This window comes from Hibiscus syriacus, unplaced genomic scaffold, assembly GCF_006381635.1.
Source record: "Hibiscus syriacus cultivar Baekdansim isolate YM2019G1 unplaced genomic scaffold, ASM638163v2 tig00111398_pilon, whole genome shotgun sequence".
Lineage (NCBI taxonomy): Eukaryota > Viridiplantae > Streptophyta > Magnoliopsida > Malvales > Malvaceae > Hibiscus > Hibiscus syriacus.
Window position 1 is genome coordinate 2,875,826 of NW_024063081.1, and position 26,955 is coordinate 2,902,780.

The 26,955-nt window shown below is 36.4% G+C and overlaps 2 protein-coding genes and 2 pseudogenes across 2 annotated transcripts in view; 1 reads left to right on the top strand and 3 right to left on the bottom strand.

The window, feature by feature from the left end:
• LOC120161137 lies at positions 1 to 21,400 on the bottom strand (annotated as a pseudogene).
• Positions 15,207 to 26,955, top strand: part of LOC120161299 (14-3-3-like protein A) — a 23,932-nt gene continuing 12,183 nt past the window's right edge. The window contains exons 1-2 of the mRNA XM_039171576.1: positions 15,207 to 15,218; positions 21,706 to 21,709. The gene's annotated coding sequence lies outside the window, so the exon portion shown is untranslated. The remainder of the gene's footprint in view (positions 15,219 to 21,705; positions 21,710 to 26,955) is intronic.
• Positions 15,264 to 19,100, bottom strand: LOC120161298 (annotated as a pseudogene).
• LOC120161303 (uncharacterized protein DDB_G0275933) overlaps positions 23,131 to 26,955 on the bottom strand; it is a 9,662-nt gene continuing 5,837 nt past the window's right edge. Inside the window, exon 3 of the mRNA XM_039171581.1 lies at positions 23,131 to 23,412. Coding sequence (XP_039027512.1) covers positions 23,334 to 23,412 — 79 coding nt within the window. The 3' untranslated portion in view covers positions 23,131 to 23,333. The remainder of the gene's footprint in view (positions 23,413 to 26,955) is intronic.

Sequence of the window (26,955 nt, forward strand, 5' to 3'; positions counted from 1 at the left end):
CCGACAGTCAATCGGTTTCATAATTAAGCATCAATCCAAAATTAAAAAAATTAAAAAAAATACGATTCATGGTTCCCTGATAAACAAGAACTCTAAAATGTCAGATCCTGCAGTTACAAAGGCTTTCTGTGTGATTTCAAACCTTTATATGTATGGCTATTAGTAACTCTGTCTCTGCTATATGTTGTCGGCCTCAACATACAAAACAAAATACTCATATTTGTCACAAACATCACGGAAGGTAAAATAAATAAATTAACTCATCTTCTATCATCGACGCCTCCCCCTTCGACCCTCGCCTTTGCTGTTTGGCGATTTCAAGTCCTTGCAGTCATTTCTTCAACATCTTCACCAGCTTTCATAAGTTGTTACGGATCCATTTTATGTTCAGCTTCTTCTTTGGTTTCATCACCGGAAAACTCTTCATGAGGCGGGGAATCTGATACTAAATGAGCATCGTCTTTCTTATCGGGTCTCTCCTTTAGCTGCTCATCATCCTCAACCACATCCACTGATCCTTCAGCGTCTTCATTATGTCCAGGTTCAATTGATGCCACCTGGTTGCCCCATCTTCCCTCATGCTCCTCTATCTCTGCAGATAATTCTTTAACCTCTTCAACTTGAAGATCGGAAGATGTCTTCTCCCTGTCGTTAATTAGACCACCTATGTTTTCCAATCTAGATTGTAGTTCCCCTTCTCGATTTTCATGAGGGTCTGTACCAGGCGTTGTTATAGAATTGAGTGATTCTGTTTCAACCTCTGAATGCTCCGTTTCAGAAATATCTATTTTATTGTGATCTTCTGAAGATTTGACATTTTCTGAAGTCGAATATTGCTGGATGTCATCAGTAACGGTTTCCAAAGCAGAAGAGATGGCTTCATCATCTGATTCTTTAACAGTATTCTTAACTGTGGAATCAGTTTCAGCAGCATGGTTTGATGCGGGAAAAGATTGGAAGGCATCCCAATCCCAATCATCTTCATCCTCTTCATCTTCATCCTCTTCATCTTCTTCGATGTCATTATTAGTCGTGTCTATATTGGTGGCTGATGCAGATAAATCTCGAGTGGCTGATGATAGGGCATTGTCCTCTCTTCTCCCTTCCAATGGCACTGGTAGTTTAATCCCTAAAGGCTGTGTCACAGATTTCGTTTCTGCAACACTGTGGCCCAGTGTTACTGAAGCACGAATAACCCCCTGAAACAATAATGGTTGTTATTATTTCTGAACAATGCAGCAGCAGAAAACAAGTTCAGCGAACTTGAAATTTCAGCTAAATGTCAAAGCTGCTTTTCCATTTTCCGTTTCTTTCAATTGCAGTAGACACACTTGTCATTTATGTAGAAGAAAATAGAGAGAAAAACACCTGAAGTTGCTGTCTGTGCATCTCAGGCATCGATAACAAGACATCCTTGAGATGTCCAGCAGAAGAAGGAATCTGAGCAAGATGAGAAACAAGCCTGATGGCAGCGTTTCTTATGTCATTGACTTCCTGCCAACATAATCATAAGCAAAAGATTGTTTAAAACAACAATGGAAATACTTGTTCTAATTTCAAATGTTGAAGCATCTTGAACAACTTACCTGAGAACGACCATCTACCGATGCCGAGAAGACCATAACAATAGCTTCCAAGAAGAGATTCATAAACCCTCTCTGGCAGTCGCTCCCTTTTGAAACTGGTTGTAGGAGCATTAGAACTTGTAAGCATTCCCCCACAATAGCAACTGATTCTTTAGTCATGGATTTCTGTAACCAAAAATAACACATTCTCAGAATAATCACTCTAGGACAAAAAAGGTTTAAATTGTGGAAAAGAATAGAAGGTGCACCATTAACATGTTTTGGATTATGGTGAGAATGCCCCCAACCAGCTCTCCATTAACGAATATAATGTGTCTGTTGTCTTCCATAGAGCTGCTTTTCAGTACAACGCTGTTCAGAACCTGCAACCCGATAGCTGTACCTGTGCCCGAAAAGTGTTTAATTATCAGTCTCACACCCTTTTGTAAATAAAAACAGGTATGCAGACCTGAACACTGAACACATAAAAGCTTAAGTTACCTGTAAATTTGAGTCGGTTAGTATAGTAAGCATACAATCAGTGCAAAATTTAAACACCGAAAAATAGAAAGGATCACTGTCCTTGTTGCCTTCTAGATATTGAATTTCATGCATTATCTTGAGCAACATAACAATCTGTTCAATAGAGAACGCAAGCTTCAATAGCAGTATTTTGCATAAGTCGGATCTCTTATTATGAAGTAGATGAATGCCTTCAACGCAATCCTTGGTCAAATCAGCAAGTTCATCTAGAGAAGTGCATAAAATATTTCTCAGGTGGTCAATGGCATCATCACCAAGATTAGGAGCATCTGCAATATAGATTTCAATTAGCCTCCATGCACCAAAATATGAGTACACAGCCAAAACATGATAATCTCTTATATACATGACAAAGCAATTAATCTAACCAAATTCTCACTCCTGAATGTGTTTGCCCATCGTTATTCACCCCCAAAAAAGTATATAAGATCATGTATTCCTTTTTGAGAAGATTTATAGAAAAAAGAAGAATAAAATAAAATGTGGTATTCAGAAATCAACCAAATGATTAATGTCACATCATAAGCACAAAAGAGTTTTTTATTCTTTTAATTATTGTTATTTTATGGGCTTACATATTCAACATGATTCCTGGAATGTCATTTGGATCGTTCCTCTTACTTCTAAACAATTTTCCCTTTTACCTAAAAACTTCACAGACAACATAGTTAGTTAAAAATGCTTGTAGGTTATGCAATAGATAAGTTAGTATTTTAATATAACACTAACTCTTAGAAAGTTAGATAAATAAGGATAACTCCTAAGTAGTTTACTTCTAATAGAAAACTTACTCCAAACTTTTCCTATAAAAAGATGTATTTTCACCATTCACAATATATAATAAAAAGAGTTCCTTTTCTTCTCCACTATGTTGTTTACTCTTTATCAACATGGTATCAGCTAGGTGACCGATCCTTCACCTAAATCTAGCCGATTTTTTTTCTTTTTTACCCTAAATCTAGCTGTTGATCATGAATTCCACCACTTCTTCATCGGATGTCACTTCGGAATTCCTCATTAATTCACCCCATTCTGATGTTTCTTCAGCCTCTATCACCTGTCACCGATTGAATGGTGACAATTATATCCCTCACTCTCAAACTACTACTCGGCCAAAGAAGGGGAGACCTTGGTGACTATTGTAAGAAGGTTGGCCATCTGCGGGATTCCTGTTGGAAATTACATGGCAAGCCTATTGATGGGAAGTCTTCAAAACAGCATCAACAACGTGATACTCAAGAAAAATGTGTTGTGAATACTGATTTGCAAAGAAGTTCGTTTACTAAAAAACAAATGGAAGAGTTGCAACAGTTTTTTAGTCAGTTAAACACTCATTCTCAATCAGTACCTGCAGGTAGAATTCCTTATGCTACTTTGGCTAATACATCCACCACTCCTACTTGGGTTGTGGATTCTGGTGCAAGTGATCATATGACAAGTGATCTTCGGCTCTTTCACACTTTTCATGCCGACTCGTCTATCTCTCATATTCGAACAGCTGATGGTTCTCTATCCGGTGTTGCCGGTCATGGACCTATTCGAATAAATCATGACATTTTGTTATCTCATGTTCTTTATGTTCCCAATCTCACTTGCAATCTTATCTCCATTAGCAAGTTGTCTGCCAATTTATGTTGTATCACGAAATTTAACTTTGAATTTTGTGAATTTCAAGATTCTAACTCGGGGAAAGTGATTGGCAGTGCTACGCTTTGTGGGGGTCTTTACCTACTTCCAACAACTTTATTTTCCCACCCATCTACCTCCTACCATTTTATACAACAATTTCCTTTACTTGAACCTTCAACCGATGTTATGTTATTGCATTTTCGTTTAAGACATCCCAGTTTCTTTTATCTTGCAAAATTATTTCCACATTTGTTTGTCAATAAGAGTCCAAAATCTTTTTCTTGTGATATTTGTCCACTTGCTAAACAAACTAGGAGTGTTTATCTACTTTCTCCATATAAACCGTCCAAACCATTTACCATGATCCATAGTGATATTTGGGGACCATCTCGGGTCGCATCTTTACATGGGTTTCGGTGGTTTATTTCATTTATTGATGATCACACTCGTACTACCTGGACCTTTCTCATGAAAACCAAATCTGAAGCTTGTGAAATATATAAACGGTTCCATAAGATGGTTGAAACCCAATTTCAGTGCTCAATCCAAATGTTTCATTCTGACAATGGTAGTGAGTATTTTGCCAATGTTTTGGGTTCTTTCTTTCAGGAAACCGGAATTATTCATCTTACTTCGTGTGTCAATTCTCCTCAACAAAATGGGATTGCTGAGCGTAAAAACAAACATCTTCTTGAGGTTACTCGGTCTCTACTTTTTTCCACAAATGTTCCTAACTATTTTTGGGGGGAAGCCCTTTCAACTGCCACTTATTTGATTAATCGTCTCCCTAGTAAACCGTTATAATTTAAGTGTCCGAGAGATGTTTTTCTTCAGTTTTTTCCCAATTTTAAACCGATGACTTCATTGTTACCCCTTAGAGTTTTTGGTTGTACTATGTTCGTTCATAACAATGTTCCTTTCAGGTCCAAATTAGATCCTCGAGCATTTCGGTGTGTTTCTGGGTTATTCATCGACTCAAAAGGGCTTTCAGTGTTATTATCCTCGTACAAAGAAATTTTTTATTACTATGGACGTTACTTTGTTTGAAAAAACACCTTTTTTCCTTAAAACTGATATTCAGGGGGAGTCATATAATGAATATCAGTTTATTGACTCACAACAATTGTCACTTGATTTGCAGCCAGCTCTTTTTGATCAACCAGCACCGTCAAACCAGTTCGAATAAGCCTACAAAATCGCTACAGCCAGACCAAACAACACTACCGAACCCAGAAAACGTATCCTTGCCAAACCAGTCCACCGAAACACATTTACCTCGGCATGATCAACATATCACTTCGCCTCAAATACCTCAATCCGAGTTGCAGATTTACAAGAGACGAAAAAACCAATTTCTAAATCAATCCTTGAACCTAATCCCGAGTCTCCCACACAGGATGGACACTGTCATGAACTGGAACCGAACGAGAATCATTTGGAGAATGAAGAAGGTAATCAGAGTTCTTCCACTGAATTAAATGCTTTAATTGATGATAATGACTTGTCGATTGCTCAAAGGAAAGGAGTAAGAAAATGCAGAAATTATCCAATTGAAAGATTTGTTGCATATGGAAAGCTAACGCCTTGTTTTAAGAACTTTACAGCAAGTGTAGATAGCATTACTGTTCCAGAAACGGTGGAAGAAGCATTGAAAGATCCCAAGTGGAAAAAGGCAGTAGAAGAGGAATTAAAAGCACTGAAAAACAACAATACTTGGATTATAGTTGATCTTCCGAAAGATAAAAAACCAGTCGGCAGCAAATGGGTATTCACGATAAAATACAAAGCTGATGGTAGCATTGAAAGATATAAGGCGAGATTAGTGACGAAAGGATTCACTCAATCTTTTGGAGTTGATTATCATGAAACGTTTGCTCTGGTAGCAAAACTAAACACTGTGAGAGTGTTACTGTCATTAGCAGTTAATGAGAATTGGGTGTTTCATCAGTTAGACATCAAAAACGCATTTCTAAACGGAGACTTGGAGGAGGAAATATATATGCAAATTCCATCGGGTGTGAAGAGTAATACAGGAAAAGCATGTAGATTACTAAAGTCCTTGTATGGACTTAAGCAATCTCCAAGAGTCTAGTTTGACAGATTTACAAAGGTGATTATTCATGATGGTTACAAGCAATGTCAATCAGATCACACTTTATTTGTCAAAACATCTTCAAACAACAAAAAGATAATTTTGATTGTCTATGTGGATGATATCATTCTAACAGATGATGATTGTATGGAGATAGAAAGATTGAAAAAGCTACTAGCGAAGGAGCTCGAAACCAAAGACTTGGGAACTTTACGGTATTTTTTAGGCATGAAGGTTGCAAGGTCAAAAGAAGGAATAGTGATCAACCAAAGGAAATATATCCTTGATCTACTATCAGAAACTGGAATAAAGGGATGTAAGCCGGCTGAAACACCCATGGAAGCAAATCTGAAGCTAAGGAGAGAAGAATTGGGAAGTTCTGTGAACAAAGAACAGTATCAAAGGCTAGTAGGTAAACTAATTTATTTATCACTTACTAAACCTGATATTGCGTTCCCTGTCAGTATAGTGAGTCAATATATGAATGATCCAAGAGAAGAACATTTAGAGGCTGTGAATAGAATTCTAAGATACTTGAAAATGACACCAAGACATGGATTAATTTTTAGAAAGAGTGATGATAGAACAGTAAGAATTTTTTCGGATTTAAGCTGGGCAGGTTAATTAACGGATAGAAGATCTACAACTAGTTATTGTTCATTTGTTTGGGGAAATTTGGTTACTTGGAGAAATAAAAAACAGGTGGTGGTGTCTCGAAGTAGTGCAGAAGCAGAATTTAGAGCATTGGCACTTGGAATTTGCGAGGAATTTGGCTTCAAAGAATGTTAACTGAGCTGGGGTTATGTGCTAACAAATGGTTTGAACTTCAAAGTGACAGTAAATCTGCAATAAGTATTGCAAAGAATCCAGTTCATCATGACCGAACGAAGCATGTGGAGATTGACAGACATTTCATCTCTGAAAAGGTGAATGGTGGAACGGTGAAGCTCAATTATGTTTCAACGAAGAATCAGTTAGCAGATATTCTCACCAAAGCACTTCCAAGAATTACCTTTGATGAGATTATATCCAAGTTGGGTCTTTTCAACATTTACTCCCCAACTTGAGGAGGAGTGTAGGTTATGCAATAGATAAGTTAGTATTTTAATATAACACTAACTCTTAGAAAGTTAGATAGATAAGGATAACTACTAAGTAGTTTACTTCTAATAGGAAACGTACTCCTAACTTTTCCTATAAAAAGATGTATTTTCACCATTCACAATATATAATAAAAAGAGTTCATTTTCTTCTCTACTATGTTGTTTACTCTTTATCAACAAGGCTATTGTTAATGTGATTTATCTGCTACTTTGTTGCAATATAATTTTCCAATTTCAATCTTGAGACTTTATAGAATCCCATATGAAAACTTTATTAGAGACAATTTAATTGCCAGTAACCTAAGAAACCCTAGAATCGGATCCTCCAACCACCCTCCCCCAAAAAAAAGTAAATAAATAATTAAATAAAGAAGAGAAACAAGAAAAATAACCCTTTATGTTCAAGGGTCATCCTAGAATCGGATTCCCTTACTGCTCTGAAATGGATTAAAAATCCGGCTTTATGTTCACCTATGTTCCAGTCCTTGGTGAAAGATATTGCTGCCCTAGTGGAGAGTAAAGATGTAATTGTTAGGCATATTTCGAGAGCTGCTAATTGGGAATCGGATAAATTAGCTAAAGAAGGAATAGGATGATTATGAGGGTATTGGTTAGGTTGTTTTGCTACTGAGCTGGTTTTTGTTCTTTGTTTGGTTTTTAAGTGTTATGTTGTAACAAAAGCTTGTTAGGATATGGCTTTGTATTATTCTTATATTAATAAAATATTAGGCACTCTTTTCCTCCTTCCAATGACCTTCATGTTATTGTTGTAACATGGAGGTTATGAAGGGGTTTTTTAATGAGGCCTACCCTACTTCTATAAAAAAAATAAAGAAGAGAAACAAGAAAAATAACCCTTTTCAACATGGAAGGTATATCATTTCCTGGTACATTGATTGTGATACAATAAAAATTCAAATATTGAAGAACAAAAAATCATTTTTTGACGTGATAGATTCGAAACATATGTCTTAGCCTAAGTAGGATTTATAAGAAAATTAACGTTAAATTTCAATGAAATAACAGAAATATTCACCAACAAATCTAATGAATAATAGATACCTCAACTAAATCATCTTAATGATCTATTTAAGAAACATATATTATACGTTTAAAATATAGATGCGAAGAAACAGGAAAAATGCTCACCATCAATGAGTTTCTTCAACAAGGAATTCACACTCTTCACAACATCAGTAACTTTTGATAGGGATAGCTCAGTTGAAGCTTGTCTAATGAATTTGTAACCAATCAACAGAAATGCCAATGCTACTGAATTTAGTTGTTTCTGCATCTTTTGACACAAATGTGGTTTAGTTGTGCAATGAGTAAGCAATTAAAAATAAAATAATCAGTGCAATAATCTCAAGATAAATCTCGATAGAGAATCAAAAGTCAAAATCATATGGCACAATAGAAATCAGAACAAGTACACCAAACAAACTTTTGGATGAAAACGCCTCATTATTGTCTTTGCAGCGAGAAATAGTGGAAATAATATATCTTCCCAGCAGGCTTGATCAGGTGACACTGCACCAGCACTGAATGCAGAAAACAAGATAATTACCGCCCAAGGTTACAATTGTCAATGAGTTTCACTAGCACAACTAATGAAATTACTTAAATATCATGATGAATTTTATACCAGTGAAAAACCCTATAAAGGCAACCCAAACAAAGTTCCACGAGCAGAAAAGCAAATTTTTTTTTTGATAGGAATAGGAAGGAATAGGAAGCCTCGTTAAAAACCTCCCTCATAGTTGACCCTTTCCTAACAAAAAGGATCAAGTAGTGGAGGGAGGAAAAGAGTGCCTCATTTTATTACCAAACCGGAATTACATAAGACTTAACAATACAGCAAATGATTTTACATAAGACTTAACAACTTCAGCTACTTCAAAAACCTACAGCCACAGAAAAATAAACTATAACTAAAACATACAATCAACCGATCCCCTGCTTTGCTAAACTATCTGCCTCCCCATTACAAGACCTTAGAATTAACCTAATTAAAACCACCTTTTCAGAAAAGGTCAACAAAATTTCTTTAACAAGAGGCAACATGAAAACTGGTGCCAAAAACGGGGAATGAATCCACTCCACTGCTGACTTACAATCACTCTCAACAACCAATCTACTGGCAGCATACCAACTTGAAACTAGAAAAATTTCGATGCCTCTTTTAATAGCCTTTAACTCTGCAACTGGTGGGGGACCTTGACCAATATTCTCTGAAAAAGTCAAAAGAGTGCAGCAATTCCAGTCCCTTAAAATGCCTCCAATACCTCCAATCGAGTCATTTAACCTCACAGCTCCATCAACATTCATCTTTAAGAAATCAACAGATGGAGGAAGCCAACCAATAACAGAATGATCTTTAGGTTTAGGAACAGAAATACCATCAGCAAGTGATGGATCCCCAATTAGCAGATCTTCCTGAATAGGGAATTTAGGATACTTGGCTAGGAACCATTTAGATAACCTAAATCTCACAAGGAAAAAGAGAGACAGCCTATCAAGGTTTAAACCTTCAAACACAATCGCATTCCTTGCTTTCCAAATAGACCAAAAAACGACTCTCGGGATAAACTTCCAAATCAATGAATTCAACCTCAAACTCCCCCACGAATTAAGGAAGGAGGGTCCTGTGGTAGCACAATAGACAAATCCCAGAAGCTTGTCAGTTTATTCCATAGTTCCCAAACTACAAAACACGAAATGAATAAGTGTTGCACAGATTTCTCATGTTCCTTGCAGAAAGGACAGAGAATATCTTCTTCTAAGGACATTCCTCTTTTCACTAACTCCATTTTAACTGCAACTTTCTGGTGAGCTAACTATCATAGGAAAGCTTCTACACGAGGCGGAGACAAACCCAACCACACCCCTTTTGACCACAAATCAATACCCCCAACTTTCTTACCAAGAGCTTTCCTGCACGATTTTACTGAGAATAACCCATCACCACTTGCAGACCAAGAGAGAAAATCTTCAACCGAATCAGTAAGTTTTATTTCCTTTAATTTCATCATCAAATCCAAGAAAAGCAAAATTTTCAGCTTCGAGGAAATCTTCATGGCAGTTGTGCACGATCTACAGAAGCAAATAGAAAATAGAACTCTCAGCACCAGCTCTATAATAATTCAGCATTTTTAACATATAACTAATTTTTGAAAAAAAAAATCTACAGTTGGTTTTGCTAAAAGGACCAAAACTCTGAAACAGGATTATAGAAGGGAATTATAGGATTAAATGGAAGGAAAACAGTAGTTCAGGTCAGGGATTCAAATAGCGGCCGAATAGCGATATCGACGTCGTGGCGGTGTCCAAAACTGCTATCTCGGAAAATAACGGTGTGAAGCGGGATCACACCAATAGCGGCGGATCGCGGCCAATCGCACTAATAGCGGACCGCTATTCCGATATTATTCCGTTATTTTTTTTTTAAAACAGTTTTTTTTATTAAAAAAAAATCAGCTCCTTTGAAAAAAATCCACGATCACGATATCCGCAATGACCGCAATATCATCCGTTATATCCGCAACCGTGATAAACGCGACGCAACCGAAAACGTGACCGCGAACGCTGTTTAAATCCCTGGTTCAGGTAACTAAATGCAGACTAAAACGGTATAGCAAAATGCCACATCAAAGAGAAAACATGATGGTAAAGAGAAGGAAGGAAACATATTCTCAAAAGTCAAGCAACAGTCATGTAGTTGGCCACTTGCATAAAATGATCACAGGTTATTTCAGTTTGGTGAATGCATTACTCCCACAAGAACAAATAAATAAAGGAAGGAAATGGGCGCCATTATGATAATCAAATTTGAAGCCAGAACTGGAGTTGCTTTCACTTGGACCGAGGGTTACCTGAGATAGAACAGATATCGAAAGGCTGTTCCATGAATTATCCATGTAGATAGAATACGAGAAAACCTGCATGGATTGGACATGACAAAACTAAGTCAAAAATATTTGCCAAACTTAATAGAAGGAACCATCATAGCACAATTGTCATAGTTAAACTGAGATTAGAGCAACCCAAAAAATTTTTTTTTACCTTGCAATGCATATTTAAAAGAGATGATTTTATACCTTCTGCCATCATATATAAACAAATACTCTCTCTCGTGCACACACACGCGCATGCGCATAATTGTTTTTGCAAAATGGAACAAGGTAAAGGGATTAGGGACATCAAAACTATTTCAGTCTAATGCAGTTTGCATTTTTTAATTTGGTGTAATTTGGTCCTTAAACTTTTACCATGGGATTAATTTGATTAAACATTTAATGATGCCTACCAGTTGTCCTACTGAGGCTAATTTCATCAAACAATCTCAGAAAATTGTATATTCTTTTCATTTGGTTTTTCCTTTTCTTTGTGTCAGGGTCATACAGTTAGTCTTCTCCTTTTCTCACTAATGGTGTCATATTCAAATTATAAATCAAGCATTCAATGAACAAGGATTCTGTAATCACCATCTAGAAGGAGCCCTTATTGGTAAACAACTATCAAAGTCCTTTCATCAAAATTATTGAAATCAAATACCACCACCATAGGTACCCACAAAAATAGGTCAATTAATTACACAATTTCTGCTTAGGATAGTAATAACTTTCAGAAAATAATGAATTCAAAAGGGTATAGATTAAACTAGTTGCATTGGTACCCAAACCAATTTCAATCAAAGATATTGCCACTTGAAAGCAAGATTATAGAATAAAAGAATGTTTTACGTAACATAATATGTTTTCTAAGAATTTGAAGTGATAAAACAAATAAATGCATCCCCTTAACTCCTTTTATTTAATCTAGAAACTATGAAACTGACAAAAACAGATAAAAAACTATGAAAGCATAACGAAAGAAGGCACAGAGTAAATCCTAAGAAAAAGAAAAATAAACAGGAAATGAAAAATGTGTGTGTGAGAGAGAGAGAGAGAGAGAGAGATCACCACCTGGAGCAGTTCTTTACAGATATTTACAGTAAGAAAACCAGCTGCGAAAAACTTCTGTGTCAAAAGAAACTGGAACACTGGCAAAACAATTTCATAAAATTTCAAGCCTGAAGAAGTCATATCCTCAGCTGGAGGATCTCCATCATGTTTTGCCTTAGCTGAGGTTAATGGTATAACTTGTTTACAAAGGGCAGGATGTTTTCCCTGGAATAGAACAAGCAACGCAAAAGAAACTGGTATTCTTCAGATTCCAGTTCAACCATACTGTACCCAGATACTAAGCTGTCTGTAGACATATTTTCAGCAGCAGCTTCGGAGTTTCCATTCCTATCAACATTCACGGAACTGCATCTAGAGCAAGTGCTTGCAAAATAACGGGCCAAGCTTCTTCCAAACAAGGCTGCAGCTGTGATGAGACCATACATGCTTGAATGGTATCAAAGAACGAACTCCACTACAAGTAAGCCAGAAAATGAAAGGTTAAAAAAGCTATATTTATTATATTTAAAGAAAAATTGTCGGTGTGTGTATGTTTATGTACTCTACATCTGCCAAATTAACAGGTTCACAACCACTTCAGCTTACATTTATTTTGAGATTTAGGTGCAAGCACACACAACTATAATCTTTCAAAAGTGAAATCCAGTGCTTCCCCAGAATGCTTGAACTTCTTGAAAACAATGGTAATAATGCCAGATACTCATCAGGAACCACAGCATGGTGTCTCCGCAAAAATGCATAACACTTGAGAGAGGCATGAGCAGCTAGAAGTCTTATCTTGATCTAATATAAGAAGTAAACTGGTAAGAGATTCGTCTTTGTAAACAGCCATATCACAAGCAAAAAATAATAAAGAGATGACCACCACTCTTTTAGTAGTACTAACAATGTGAGATGGACCTTTTCTAGACAGCGAATTCATCATTCTGCAATCAGCATACTTTACATGAGACCCATTCTGCAAATGAAGGATAATATAGCTCCTTGAAGTCATCCAGTGGGCGGGATAATAGTGAAAATATGCGTTTTACTGCACCTTGGTCACCACTAATTATTCCACTTGTCATTATCTGAAATTGTAACATGTCACCACAACCATATTTATGTATAAAATATTATTTTGCAAATTGTCAACATATAAATGCTCTCACCTTAGTTGCCAGCAACAGACCTGCCTCCAAAAGAATAGGACCAGATGACGTGTCCAGTGCAGTGCGAACAGCAGAAATTAGTTGTGCCTAAAGTTCATGAAAATTTCAATAATTATTAATCCATTGCACGATACAAAGCACACTAAGATCTGACATTCTTAGAAAAAAATACTAGTACACAACAGCTGCATCAGCTTACTTGATACTGTTCTAGTAGAAAGTGTCCTGTCAGATCAGGATCAGGAACTGTTTCGAACTGAAATACAGAGCGAGAAAAACGAAACAAATTAACATTGTCCAATATTGAGCATTAAATATATTATCCTCAGACATCCTTAAAATTTGAACCCAAGATAAAAATGAAAAGTTATAAGTTGTATTCGCATCCATTCCTACTTTCTTAGACGGGGGCCTCTTCAAAAATTAATGCAATTAAAATATGTCTCTAAAAACAAAGTTAAGAGAACAAATAATCAGAGAATATGTCTCTAAAAACAAAGTTGGTATCTTACGTGGTCAGCAAATAAAAAGTAAATTATGAATATTTTTTTTTTGATAGAAGATTATGCCTCATTAAAACCCCCCTTCTTACCCTCCATGTTACGAAAATAACATGAAGGACCTTGAAAGGAGGAAAAGAGTGCCTAGGTTTTTCTTTTGCTGGAAGTATATCTTAGGTATAGGGTGATTGTCTCTAGGTTTTTGTGATTGAGATGGCGTGAGTTTTAGGTGGTTTTGGTTTTTTGTAATGGTGTATATCCCCGTTTGAGGGTTTTACGTGTTTTCATACGTACTGGGTGTTTTATTTAATGAAATATGAGGTACTCTTTTCTTCCTTCCAATGTTCGTTAACATATTTGTTAGTATGTGGACGAATACGAATGGAGCTTTTAATGAGACCTCCAACTTATATAAAAAAAATACTTCTCAACCATAGCACCAGCTCTTAAATCATAAAATGTTATTACCCTTACCAAATTATTCAAACACCAAAGGGTGCTATATTGGAATCTAACCAAGAATAAACTAACCCCAAAAATATTTAGTTAAATAAAAATTGGCAAGATAAACGATCTAAGGCTAAAAACACGGCCTGAATCACAACCAACCAGACAAGGGATTACCTTTGGTGAAGGGTAAAACCAGATGCCTCTGCAAACCACCTTCTAGTTTCTTCGGCGGAGGAAAAGGGCCTTTTCCCTTTGGTTGAACCTAGTAAGAATTATGATGATAGTTCAAATGAACTCGAAAGTGAAGATAGGAAATAAAAATAAAAATCTGACATATCCCTACCTGTGCCTCAGTATTCATTCCAAGAGCAACTAATGATCCCAGAGCTTCAGCAAAAGCATCCCGAACAAAAGTTACTAAATCCTCAAGAGCCTAGTGAAAACAGAAGTAAAAAGAACGCATATATTTACAACCCCTAGACCAGGTCCCCCTATGTCGGCAATAGCCTGCAGACAACTTGCCGAAGCTATTCTAACAATAAATGCTCTGTCTCCAATGCCAAATCTTGTAATGAGACGCCACAGCCTTCCAAAGCATTCTGAAGCGTGAGCAAAGCCTCTTGTCTCACAAACTCCTAAAATTCAAGATAAACAGATTAAAGCCACGGGAATAAATGTGGTAATAACATTAATACTAACCAATTTTTCCTATCAAAAAAATTAATACTAACCAATTTTCAACTAGCAAATTCTTGATAGCACTATAGCAGAAAATTAACTAACATATACTCTAGCAACCATGTCATCCAAACACATCTTTGCTTTACTGCCTAAAGATATTGTTTCTCTTCACCAAAATAACACTTACAGGCCGCAGATATCAGTTTCTTTTGCTTAGTTTTGTTAAAGGAACGGGGCACATTCATGGCACTAGAGTCCCTAAATTGTTAGACGTGCAAAAAAAGCATACACTGGAGTGAAATAAGATGCAGTATGCACATACAACTTAAGATATACAAGTCTTGCCTATATTAGGGGGAAAAGACTTTGTAGAACTATTAAATATGGAAAATTCCCTTTCAATCATTTCTCTGGTATTTTTCATGTTAATTTTAAGACTTACCATCAATAAATTATATAAATAAGAATTCGTATAAAAAATATACCTCAAGAAATTTCATCAGTTTTGTAGCAATGATAGTTGTTTCAAACAAACCCGAAGTTATTTGTTATGACCCTAGGAGATTAGAGAAGAAATTAGACGAAGAATTGAGAGAATTAAGAGTAAGGAGAGAAAAGAAAAGATTCAAGAAGCTTAGAATTCATTCAATCAAAAGCATGCCCTCTCCTCCTCTAGTACATGGTTTATATAATTACAGTGTACCCCTAGTTACCCTACAGGTGGCAATCCTTGTTGTACTAAATATAACAACCTACACAGATAAGCAAGCTGTTTCCTATCCTTAGTGGGCTGTAGAACGTGTCAGGTCCATTCCCAATTCTAAATCCCTAACCCTCTCTGATTTCCCCAATTCTCTTGCTCCGATTCTTATCTCTTCTCCTTTGTGCATGACAATACCCCCTCCATGAAAGGATCCTTGTCCCCAAGGATCAAAACCTGGGATTAGTGCTTTAAGCACAATATAGTTTTCCCCAGTGATGTTTTCTGGCCTCAAGTTCGTCCACTGCAGCAACAATTGAGTGATAGCCTGATTGTGCTTCTTGAGGTTAAATACACTTTCATCCAGTGTTGGGCGGAGAATTCCATCAGAACCACCCATTGCAACCTCAAAAATTATTTCTTTGCCAAAATTTGAAGTAAGCAATTCTCCTGAGTCCTCAATGCAAACATCAACACGATTCTCAGCGAGCCCACTCTTGACTAGCAACTCTCTCCTCCTTAATGAAGGATCCTTCTTCCCACCTTCAGCTGAGCAGAGGCTCTCTTCGAGAATATCACTTTTACCAGACTCGGTTTCTGTCATATCAGGATCACTTGTAGCTGTCTCCGTTGTAGGTTCTTCATCAAGGTTCTCTTCAGGAATATCACTCTTAGCGGCCTTCTTATTGGATTCTTTATCCCTTGAAATTTTCTCAGATCCGACTTCGTAATCATTCTTAGCAGTGAGCGACAGAACAGATAAATTCAGAAAGGCCAGACCATCGGAATTTAAGTAGCGTGAACAATTTGGATGAAGCAACTGCAACAACAAGCGCCTTCCACTCTTGTCCAAAGCAAGCTCTTTCAATGTTGCTTGGAGCTCACGGATGATGAACTTTGTTAGAAGCTCCGTGTCATCAACCATTGAAACAATGCCAACGAGTACCATGCACCCACATTGATCATGTGTTATCTTGCTTATATGGCCTTTCATTCCTTTGATGATTTTCTCTCTTTCCTTAGCATTTCCATGCTTAACGCAGAGCATCCCAATCTTAGATCCATCCCGGGTATGGATCATACGAACTAGGAGTGGACCAGACAGTTGTTGAATTATATCCGCAGCAGAGGACTGATCAGCTATGTTCAAATACTCTACTAATACCATGTATATAATCGAGTGATCCACTATTCCTTTTTCAAGGATTGGTTGAATCACCGAACTCATGTGTCGCAAAACAGAAGATTTCTACAGGCCCAACTTCGATATTACATCTATTAACCTGCTTTCTTTGATGGATGCAAAGTCTTTAAACAGATGAAGCTCGAAAGAATATAATTCCATCAGAAGCTCTTGTTTTTGAGAGGCATTTCCAAGTTGATATGCATGCTCAACAACTACAAATCCAACCCTGTGACGAAGAAGCGAAGCAACGTGCCCACGGAGAGTTGAGATAACCCCCACCAGCTGCTTATTAGATGCCGCATCTAACATTTTCTTCACAAGATGCACCGCATAGGCATTGCACGAAAGGGTGAGAAGGTGTGGCTGAAGCTCAAAAAATACATCATCCCTTTCTGTTTGCGAGCAGTGTTTAACACAGGTCTGCAGAACACGAGACGAAACATGAGAACCAGCTATTTCTGGAATCTTTCCCTTCATCTTTTGTAGAGCTTCAGTTATCAGCTTTGATCTGTCTTCTTTAGCAATATTCCGACGTCTCATCTTTTCCCTTAGAGATGCAAGCTCTTGTTCAAGAGTATAATGCGGTTTCCTCTTCTTCTTTCTAGCTGCTGCCAATTCCTTTGCTTGGATTCGACGCTCTCTCTTAGAAAGCTCTTTATTTTCACTCCCATAATCATGCTTCTTAAACTTTGAATGACTTGGGTGTTCGTGTTTTTGTTTCGATGGGTTGAAAGGTTTTATTAACGACTTGTTTGAAGGGGTTTTTGATTGGATTGAAGCAAGTAGCTTCGGCTTCTTCGATTTCGAGCAATCTCGGTCAGTATTTGAGCTTGAAATTTGCTTTCTCTGCTTGGGTTTTCGCGTTTGTTGATTCTTGGCCGCCATTGAAGCTTTTAGCTCTAGAGCTCTATCTCCTTCAGTACTGTATGATTCATAGGATTCATCTCCAACCTTAGGTGGACTCATAACAAGACTAACAAGAATTTGACCAGAGATGTTGGAATACAGATTGACAATTGCCACTTTATAAATTTGCTCCCTGACATCTGCACCGAACCCAGTTACCTCCATGTATCCACCCCTTTTTTTACACTCTCCATAATAACCTTTAGAGACTGACTGAAAAGATACTAAGGATATATCCTTCTCGCTATAACCCATGGACCACGAAACCTTCTTGAAAGAGTGGAATTTCTTTTCAGGTACATAAATTTTTTCCTGGTAAACCTCATCTGCCAGCAGAACAAGACCCTCTTGCTTGCAGAATTCCACAATTGTCTTCTGATTTTCCTCAGTAAGAACCTGTCCTGTTGGTTTGCCTGGATTTATTACAACCAAGGCCATAACAGTGTTGTCCTTGTACCTGGAAATCTCAAGTTGTTTCTTAAGCTCAGAGACTTCCAAACCCCATCCTGTGGCTTCATCAAGATAGTATGGAATCTCCACAGCAACAAAACCACTGCCCACTCGCGCATTTTTAAGATTGATTCCCATTAGCAATAATCTAAACTTGTAAGGGTCATCATCTTCTACAAGTTTATTCCTCCCATTAGAATCAATATGAAACACCTTGTTTGTGGTCATTTTTGCTGTCAGCCAAGTAATTATCTCTTTGCCGACAATGTCATCCGTGGAAATCGGACCAATAGTGAATTCGAATTCAGTATGCTCTTTGTCTTTGTAGAGTCTGGTGACCTGGTAGATCCATTCATTAAACTGTTGGTAAACTTCATCAACTAAGGGTCGAGGAGTGATCCTCAATGGCACTGATCGTGAAACAACGATTAGAGATGAGCTATTAGGCCGGAATACATATGCACCAGATGCCTGGGAATCAGAATTACCACTGCTTGAACTGTACCACAGGTAGCTCTGCTGCACTGGTACATCTACCTTCGGTGTTGGCAATTTATCGAACACCTGGGAATCATTATGATTTTCCTCACACTTTTTACCAGTCAGCAACTGGAAAATGTGCTCCACATCTCTCTGCTGCGACGCCATTTTGGATTCCAACATACTCAACCGACTGTCCTGCTGCTGCCACCATTTAGGAGGTTTTGTGCCATCCGTTACTTGCGTCACCAAAGTTGTAAGTTCTGCAATTTGCTGCTGGATTGAAGAAAGATTAGGAGTTTCGACCATGGTTTGGTTCTTTACTTCAAGCTGCCAGGAAATGATGGCTCTGAATACCAATTGTTATGACCCTAGGAGATTAGAGAAGAAATTAGACGAAGAATTGAGAGAATTAAGAGTAAGGAGAGAAAAGAAAAGATTCAAGAAGCTTAGAATTCATTCAATCAAAAGCATGCCCTCTCCTCCTCTAGTACATGGTTTATATAATTACAGTGTACCCCTAGTTACCCTACAGGTGGCAGTCCCTGTTGTACTAAATATAACAACCTACACAGATAAGCAAGCTGTTTCCTATCCTTAGTGGGCTGTAGAACGTGTCAGGTCCATTCCCAATTCTAAATCCCTAACCCTCTCTGATTTCCCCAATTCTCTTGCTCCGATTCTTATCTCTTCTCCTTTGTGCATGACATTATTCTTCTCCCAAAATGTTGATATAAATTGCCCAAGCATTGTGCAGCACCTACAAAATTTAAATCAAATGCTCATAACACAAGAAACAATTTGAAAGTCATAAAATCTTAAGACTATGAGAAGCAACCCTTCAATGAGAAAATTTTATGGCTCTCCCTTCCACTCCAAAAAGGGGGGAGTTTACCAAATTTATTGATTATGAACATTACTTGTAAAGAACATTGCAACATCAGAAGGAAAAGACAGATTTATATTATAGATAGTATACACACAAAACTCCATGCGTCAGTGGGTATCTCTTCATTAGTATTCAAATTTTATGATAGAGATCCAATATAAGTTCTGAAGGTTATATAATTTTTTGATAAAAACCCTCGACTTACCCTCCATATTACAATAGTAATATGAAGGACAATGGAAGAGGGAAAAGAGAGCCTACTACTTTTATTAATCAGGAGAATAATACACCGCCATCCCTTACATCATACTTTAATAGCCTTAACCCTAATAACATAAGACTTAAACATACACTAAAGCACCTCTAAGTATAATAAAAAAGAAACCGACTCTGTCACTGGCAGGTTTATTCACTTCCCAAGGTGTAAAAGTTAAGATAGAAGCATGTATAATCCCAATGCACAAGGGTATTTTCATCATTAAAAAATTACTCAGGAAAAATTTGAAAACAAAAGAGGTTCATTGTGTTTGGCCTACCAGACCCCTTAACCTGTGGTGCGGTTAGGCACCCCCTTCACACTGAAGTGCAGTTGGAGTAGCCCAATAATGCCACACAATACCTTGCAAACAGCAAGGTTGCAGCATAATGAACATTTTGGGTGCTAACCACATCACAATAGGCATGCTAAACATAGCCTAATTAGCACATCCGATGAAAAGCTGGCATGTCAAAGAGGAGCTTTATGGAAAGCAGGAATGATATTACATGAAAATTTATTGCTTCCTATCAGCAACAATATTATACAAATGCCAATGAATTATAAAGCTTTTAAAAAAGTGGAGTACTGACTTATTAAATTGGGATGAGAATAACGGTGACATACTCATTCCTTCATTGAATTTTAAGATTGTTTTCTGATTTCTTAGGTATTGCCAATACTAGCTTTTTTGTTCTTGTTGAAAAGTATTCATGTAGCCAGACAATACTGTTGTCAAAAAGGGCATGATATAATCACAGCAAAGTTAGTTGCAGCTTCAACTAACCAGGAACTCGTATGAAAGCACAGTACATTTGCCACGTCTAGTTAAAAAAAATACATGATATAAGAACATTAAAGTTAGTTGCAACTTCAACTAACCAGGAACTTGTATGAAAGCACAGTACATTTGCCACGTCTAGTTAAAAAAATACATGATATAAGAACATTACAGTTAGTTGCAACTTCAACTAACCAGCAACTTTTTGTGGCTCACTCCGCCTCCCATCAGAAAGAAATCCCTGGAGACTACTTGCTCACGAGTATATTGAAATGCTATCACCTTTTGATATCATCATTGCCATTGCAACGGATGCCAAGTGTCGCACAGGACGTTTGGCACCAAGAATAAGTAAGGAATATAAGGCATCCTCACATTTTCTTTGCCACAACAAGATAGATTCCTGAAAATTAATATTTCCAAGTTAAAAATAAAACTTCACTCGAGAGGAATAAACTTTCAAACATCACTCAAATCTGAGAACAAATTTCTCGAAGGCAAATGCGAGACACCTTCTACTACCTTACATTGAACTTGAAAGTAATAAACAAATCACCGAAGCAAGTGATTTATCTCTATATTAGTCTGACTAATCACAATCTACTTTAATAATAAAGCTAACAACAAATGAATGATAAACGTGACTCCTCGCAATATATCAATCCTTAACTAAATCTTTTCTGACCAAATTAAAATGCACAACTTCCTAAGAAATTGCAAATAAAATCTTAACAGACTTAAACTTCACCAATAATAACCACATAAACAAACGGAACAGCTAAGTTAAAAAGGAACACAATCAGATAAAATTCTACAATTAAATTGTGTACTGAAATAGTAAAAGGTTAGATCTGGAGAAAAAAGGACCTTGGTTTCGTCTTCAAGGGCGGATAGGAGATCGGATAGGAGACCGAAGCAAAGGAGAGGATCAGGAGATTTCTGCGATGCGGAAGCAACGATGGACTCGAGCTGAGCTACCAGGACACAGAAGCGTGAGAGAGGAATGGAAACTAACACCCACTCCAGTTTTTTTTCACAAGGGAGCCTCTGCATAAACTAGTAATGGAAACTAACACCCACTCCAGTTTTTTTTTCTTTTTCCTGATCGATATAAATTAAAAGATGTTTCGTCCTAACTAGAAACTAGAGTCCATAATATAAATTAGGAGAAACATGCATACTGTGAATGAAAAAATAAATCAACTGTTGAACGTTGAATCTTGGTAAAAGCACCTTCTAGGTCATTTTATTATAGGGACTATATCAATTTAGTCCCTCTACTAAAATGGAAAAATTTAATCCCCCTATAATAAATCTGTATTTAAAGAGGTTCTAACGACATTTTTAACTTTAAATTTAAAAAAAAAAACATATTAAAGGAAAGTAAGAAAAATCAAAGTTTATATTCCGATTCACAACCTATTATATTTTAAATTATAATTAATTTAAAAACTAAAAAATATTAAGAAATAACTCGGACCTTAAAACATAAAGGTTTAGGATTTAACCTAAATAAAATTTATGTATACTTTAACCTGAACCATGGTATCAAAAATTGAACAAAATAGATTAAAAATTGTTTTAAAATAATTCAATTTAAATTTATACTATATAAGCCAATTTAATTAAATAACTCAAATAGGTATTATTTAAATTCAATTTATTGTTTCATCTATAGTTTTGATTAGTTCAATTATCAAAAGATCAATTAAGATCTAATTAGACTGAACTCTTTTGTAATGGTTGTTTGTGATCCAATCGAGAATTTTTATAAGTCGATTAGTTATTTAAACATTATAATTATAGTTTTTATATGTAAAATAAATATTATTATTTGATATACAAGTTGTATTAATTTTCTATTCAAATTCAAAATATTTAAATTTAAAACTCTAATCCCAAATCATAAACCCCAAACTATATGCATTAAACCTAAACCCTAAAACTTAAACATTAGAATTTTAACTCCAGGCTATAAACCTCAAAGTTGAACCCTAAAAGTTGAAAAACAAAACCTTATGCCTAAACTATATATCTAAATAGAACCTCTAAATTTCAAAAGAAACATATTTGTGCAAACTAAAATGTACATAACTCATATATCAGATGATTTTTCATAACATGAACATAACTCATGTTTTATTTTCTTCAACTATCTTTCTTTGATTATGAGATAGTTAAAAGAATTATAATAGCTAAAGATTATGATCCCGTAACAATACATAATTAAAATGAAACTTTTTGAAGGAGTTCTTAAATCAATCGTTTTTATATATTTGTTTAATTACATTAAAAAAGAGATAAGAATGCATATAGTATATTCATTGATATTTGATATATTTAATTAATCGAATATTAGAGAAATCATTATAATGATTATCCTTATAATTCAATTTATTCCATCCATAATATTAATATTCAAACCTAAACATTATAAAAAAGATCTAACACCTCATTATACTAAGACAATTTTTAAAGTAGCATAAATAATTTAATCTATTTATAATAAAGGTTCATTATTAAAAAAATTAAAAATTCGTGACTTACATAGAAATTATGCTAATTATAGTGATCTAAAGCACATATTACCCTTAATTATATTTTATATTTATTCTTTTATTGTTATACTAACCAGTCTCAAAACCCATTTCCTTTTCTTTTCTATGGAACAAAAGTAGTATTTAACTTGTATATTTGTATTTAAGTATGATGGATGGCCACGGGCAACAACGGACTCTGATGAGTTAGTTATATACAATGCATGAAACGAAAAATATAAATGAAAACAACACATAAGAGAAGAGTTGCATAACTTAATTTACTCTTAACAAACAACATTTGCTTTAGATATCCCAAAATCTCAAACTGCAATTCCATATAGGTCCACCATTTAACCAATGCAGAAAATATAAGTTCCAGGGCAACGATATGGATTAAAACAAATAAGTTGTACGTTGAATACTTGTTTACAAGGCTCTGTAGCCCAGCACTGGAAACGGAAATGAGCTTAGACTCTTGAAGTTCCTTTCTGATTTTCCTGAAGCATGTATTCTTTCTTCATTTCTTCCAACACAACATCGTTGGTGCTGCATAAGAAAAACGTGAAAGAACAGTTTTTGTCAAATTCAAAGCACATCAAGCCTTCCTCATAGTTTGCATCATGTGTCTGTCAATCTTCACATTAACCAGTCATCATGGATATTATATATATATATATATATATATATATATATGCATTTTTTCTGGATTTGATTTTCTCAACAAGCTCTCTAAGTGATAAAGAGTAGGGGAACCAAAATAACCACCTGTCATTCTAAATTAACAGCACGATGACTTTCGATACAAAGATGGAAAATGTGAAACCTAACTTCTATCAACTATACTGATTAGAGTAATTGGGATATTCTTTTCATTTCTAATTCGGCCATTTCACCCCCAAGCTGCCACTTAGACTTACGCCCCAAATATTGACAATGAAAACAAAGTCACACAAATGACACTTGTGACATGGGACGCAAAGCGTAACAATCAGAATGGAGGCTTAGTGCCCAGGGCCCAAGCATAAGTTGTCAAACAGCTTTCGTGCAGAACGCCACTGGCTGAAAAAGTTTTAACCTTTAAACTCGAGTGGTTTGTTTTGTGAGACTTGATCTCTCATATGGGTTTATCATTCACACTTCCGTCTAATGTGGTCTGGGATATCAGCATAAACAATTGGATTAGAGTATTACAGTCGCCCACTAAAATTGCATAAGGTCATTTCATTATTTATAATCATCTTGTTTCTGAGGGCAAGATAATTGTGCATAGATAAAGTTTGAAGATTTGAAAATCAGAACCTGTAGTTGGATTTCGCTTTTGAAGGTGTGTGAAACAATTATCATTAAAATTTTGTTAAGTATGGTTCTTTTTTTTTCTGATAGAAATTGGATAGGCCTCGTTAAAAATCCCCTTCTTGACCTCCATGTTACAACAATAACATGAAGGGCATGGGAAGGAGGAAAAGAGTGCCTAAAAATTCATTAATACCAAAATAATACATATCCATCCTAAGAAGTTCTGTTACAACATAAAACTTAAAAACCAAACACAGAACATAAAAACCTGCTCAATAATTGTGCAACCTAGCCAATAATCTAATATTCATCCTATTCCTTCTTTAGCTAGTTTATCCGCTTCACAATTAGCAGCTCTCAAAATATGCCTAACAATTATCCCTCTACTCTCCACTAATGCAGCAATGTCTTTCACCAACGGCTGGAACATAGGAGTACATACACCTGGATTTTTAATCCATTTCAGTGCATTAAGGGAATCTGATTCCAATATGACCCTTGGAAATGAAACCAAAGATTTCTCCTCAATATACATCAGCCCTCTTTTTATAGCTAATAGCTCTGAAAGAATAGGAGGACCCCCCCCCAATCCTTTCGGAAAACGAACCCTGCTGCAACCCTTGAGCATCCCTTAATAATCCACCAATGCCTCCTTTATCCCACTCCTTAGACATCGCACCATCAACATTTAATTTAACGTAACCCAAGGGAGGAGCAGTCCAACACGAGGAAGAAATAGAATCCTTCTTCATTCTTACCCCCAAATCAGCTATTTTAATATCACCCACTAGAGAATCAAAATTTATTTGCACATCATTGAATCTCGCAACAAACCATGATGCAATTCTAAAACGAACAATGAAGAACAATAACGGGCCATCCACCTTTCCTTTCCCAAAAATAATATCATTTCTACACTTCCAAACCGTCCAAAGCACCGCCCTAGGGATGAACTTCCAAATGGTGGAGTTCGGGATTAAATCATTCCAAACGATTATGAAATCCAACAAAGTCTGAGGTGGAACAAAAGATACATTCCAAGATGACAAGAATCTATACCACAGGCCGCTGACAACCTCACAATGAACAAATAGGTGAGAAACCGACTCCACACACTTACCACACAAAGGACATAGCGAGTCTTCAATCCCTGAAACCCCTCGCTTTATCAATTCCTCTCTAATTGCCACTCTCTGATGAGCAGCCTGCCAAACAAAAGTTTCGACTCGAGGAGGAGCAACCCCTGTCCATGCAATATTGTCCCAAGTACCATCATCTTCCTCATTACCAGCCCAATCAAAATAGCACTTCACACAAGATTTAGCTGAAAAACAACCCTCCCCATTCCCTGTCCAGACCCAACAGTCATCTTGCAAAGATGATAGAGAGGTAGAATTCAACAAGGACATAAGTTGCATCCACTGTTCAACCTCCCAGTCCACCAAATTCCTCCTTAATTTAATGTCCCAGAAGCACCCTGAATAAGAATTTTCCATGAATTCTGCAACTTTGCCCCCTTTATTCAGTGATAGAACAAAGATCCTTGGGAACCTAACTTTTAAAGGGAACGAACCCAACCAAGAATCATGCCAAAATTGCACTGTCTCTCCATTCCCCATCTTCAAACACAAATTCTTCCTTATACATTCCCCAAAATCATCATTAGAAAAGAAATTATTAATTATTCCTTTCCAAATCCAAGATGCCCGATTAGACAAAGAATTCGTAAATAAGCATGTATTAAAGTCTAAATTATACACGCAACACACAACTTTTTTCCACCACAAATTCTTCTCTGATGCAAATTTCCATACCCATTTACCCAAAAGAGCTCTATTTAGAAGTGCCAAATTCGGAATTCCCAAACCCCCCAACCTCTTCGGCTTGCATACTAACTTCCAATTCAGCCAATGAATATTCCTCTTATCTGCCGAATCGCCCCAAAGGAAGGCTGCCATTATAGAATTCAATCTCTTAACCACACCAATTGGAATTCTAAAAAGGGAGAGAAAATAAGTCGGAAGAGAGCACAAAACTGACTTCACTAAAACTGCCCTACCAGCTAGAGATAAGGAATTAGCCTTCCAACCAGCCAATTTAGAATAAAATCTCTGGACTATTGGTTCCCACAATACTGCAGAATTCCTCTTAGATCCCAAGGGTAATCCTAAATATTCTGTTGGAAAAAGTCCCACTGTGCAGCCAATTTCCACTGCCCAACTTGCTAACTCATCCGGATCCACATTAATACCGAAGATTTTACTCTTAGATAAATTCAATTGCAAACCTGTTATCAATTCAAAAATTAACAGCACCCTTCTGACATTCTTCAAGTCTCGAACAGTAGCCTTGCTAAAGATAATGAGGTCATCCGCAAATTGCAAATGTGATAGCATAAACAACCTCTCTTGATTTCCTAACTCAAAGCCCGAAAACAGCCCTATCTCCACTGCTTTAGCCAACATCAAATGAAGCAACTCTCCAACCAAATTAAACAACATTGGAGATAATGAACAGCCTTGCCGGAGACCTCTTGCTGTTTTAAATTTTTCTGTCGGTGACCCATTAACGATAACTGAAATTGTGGCTGTTGAAACGCATTGATTAATCCACGAAGACCACTTATCCCCAAACCCCATTTTGCACATTATTTTCATCAATATAGCCCAATCCACAGAATCATAAGCTCTTTTAAAATCTACTTTAAATACGACCCCCTTCAACCCCTTTTTCCTCCAATAATCGATACCCTCATTTGCAATAAACGAGCAGTCCATAATCTGTCTTCCCGGT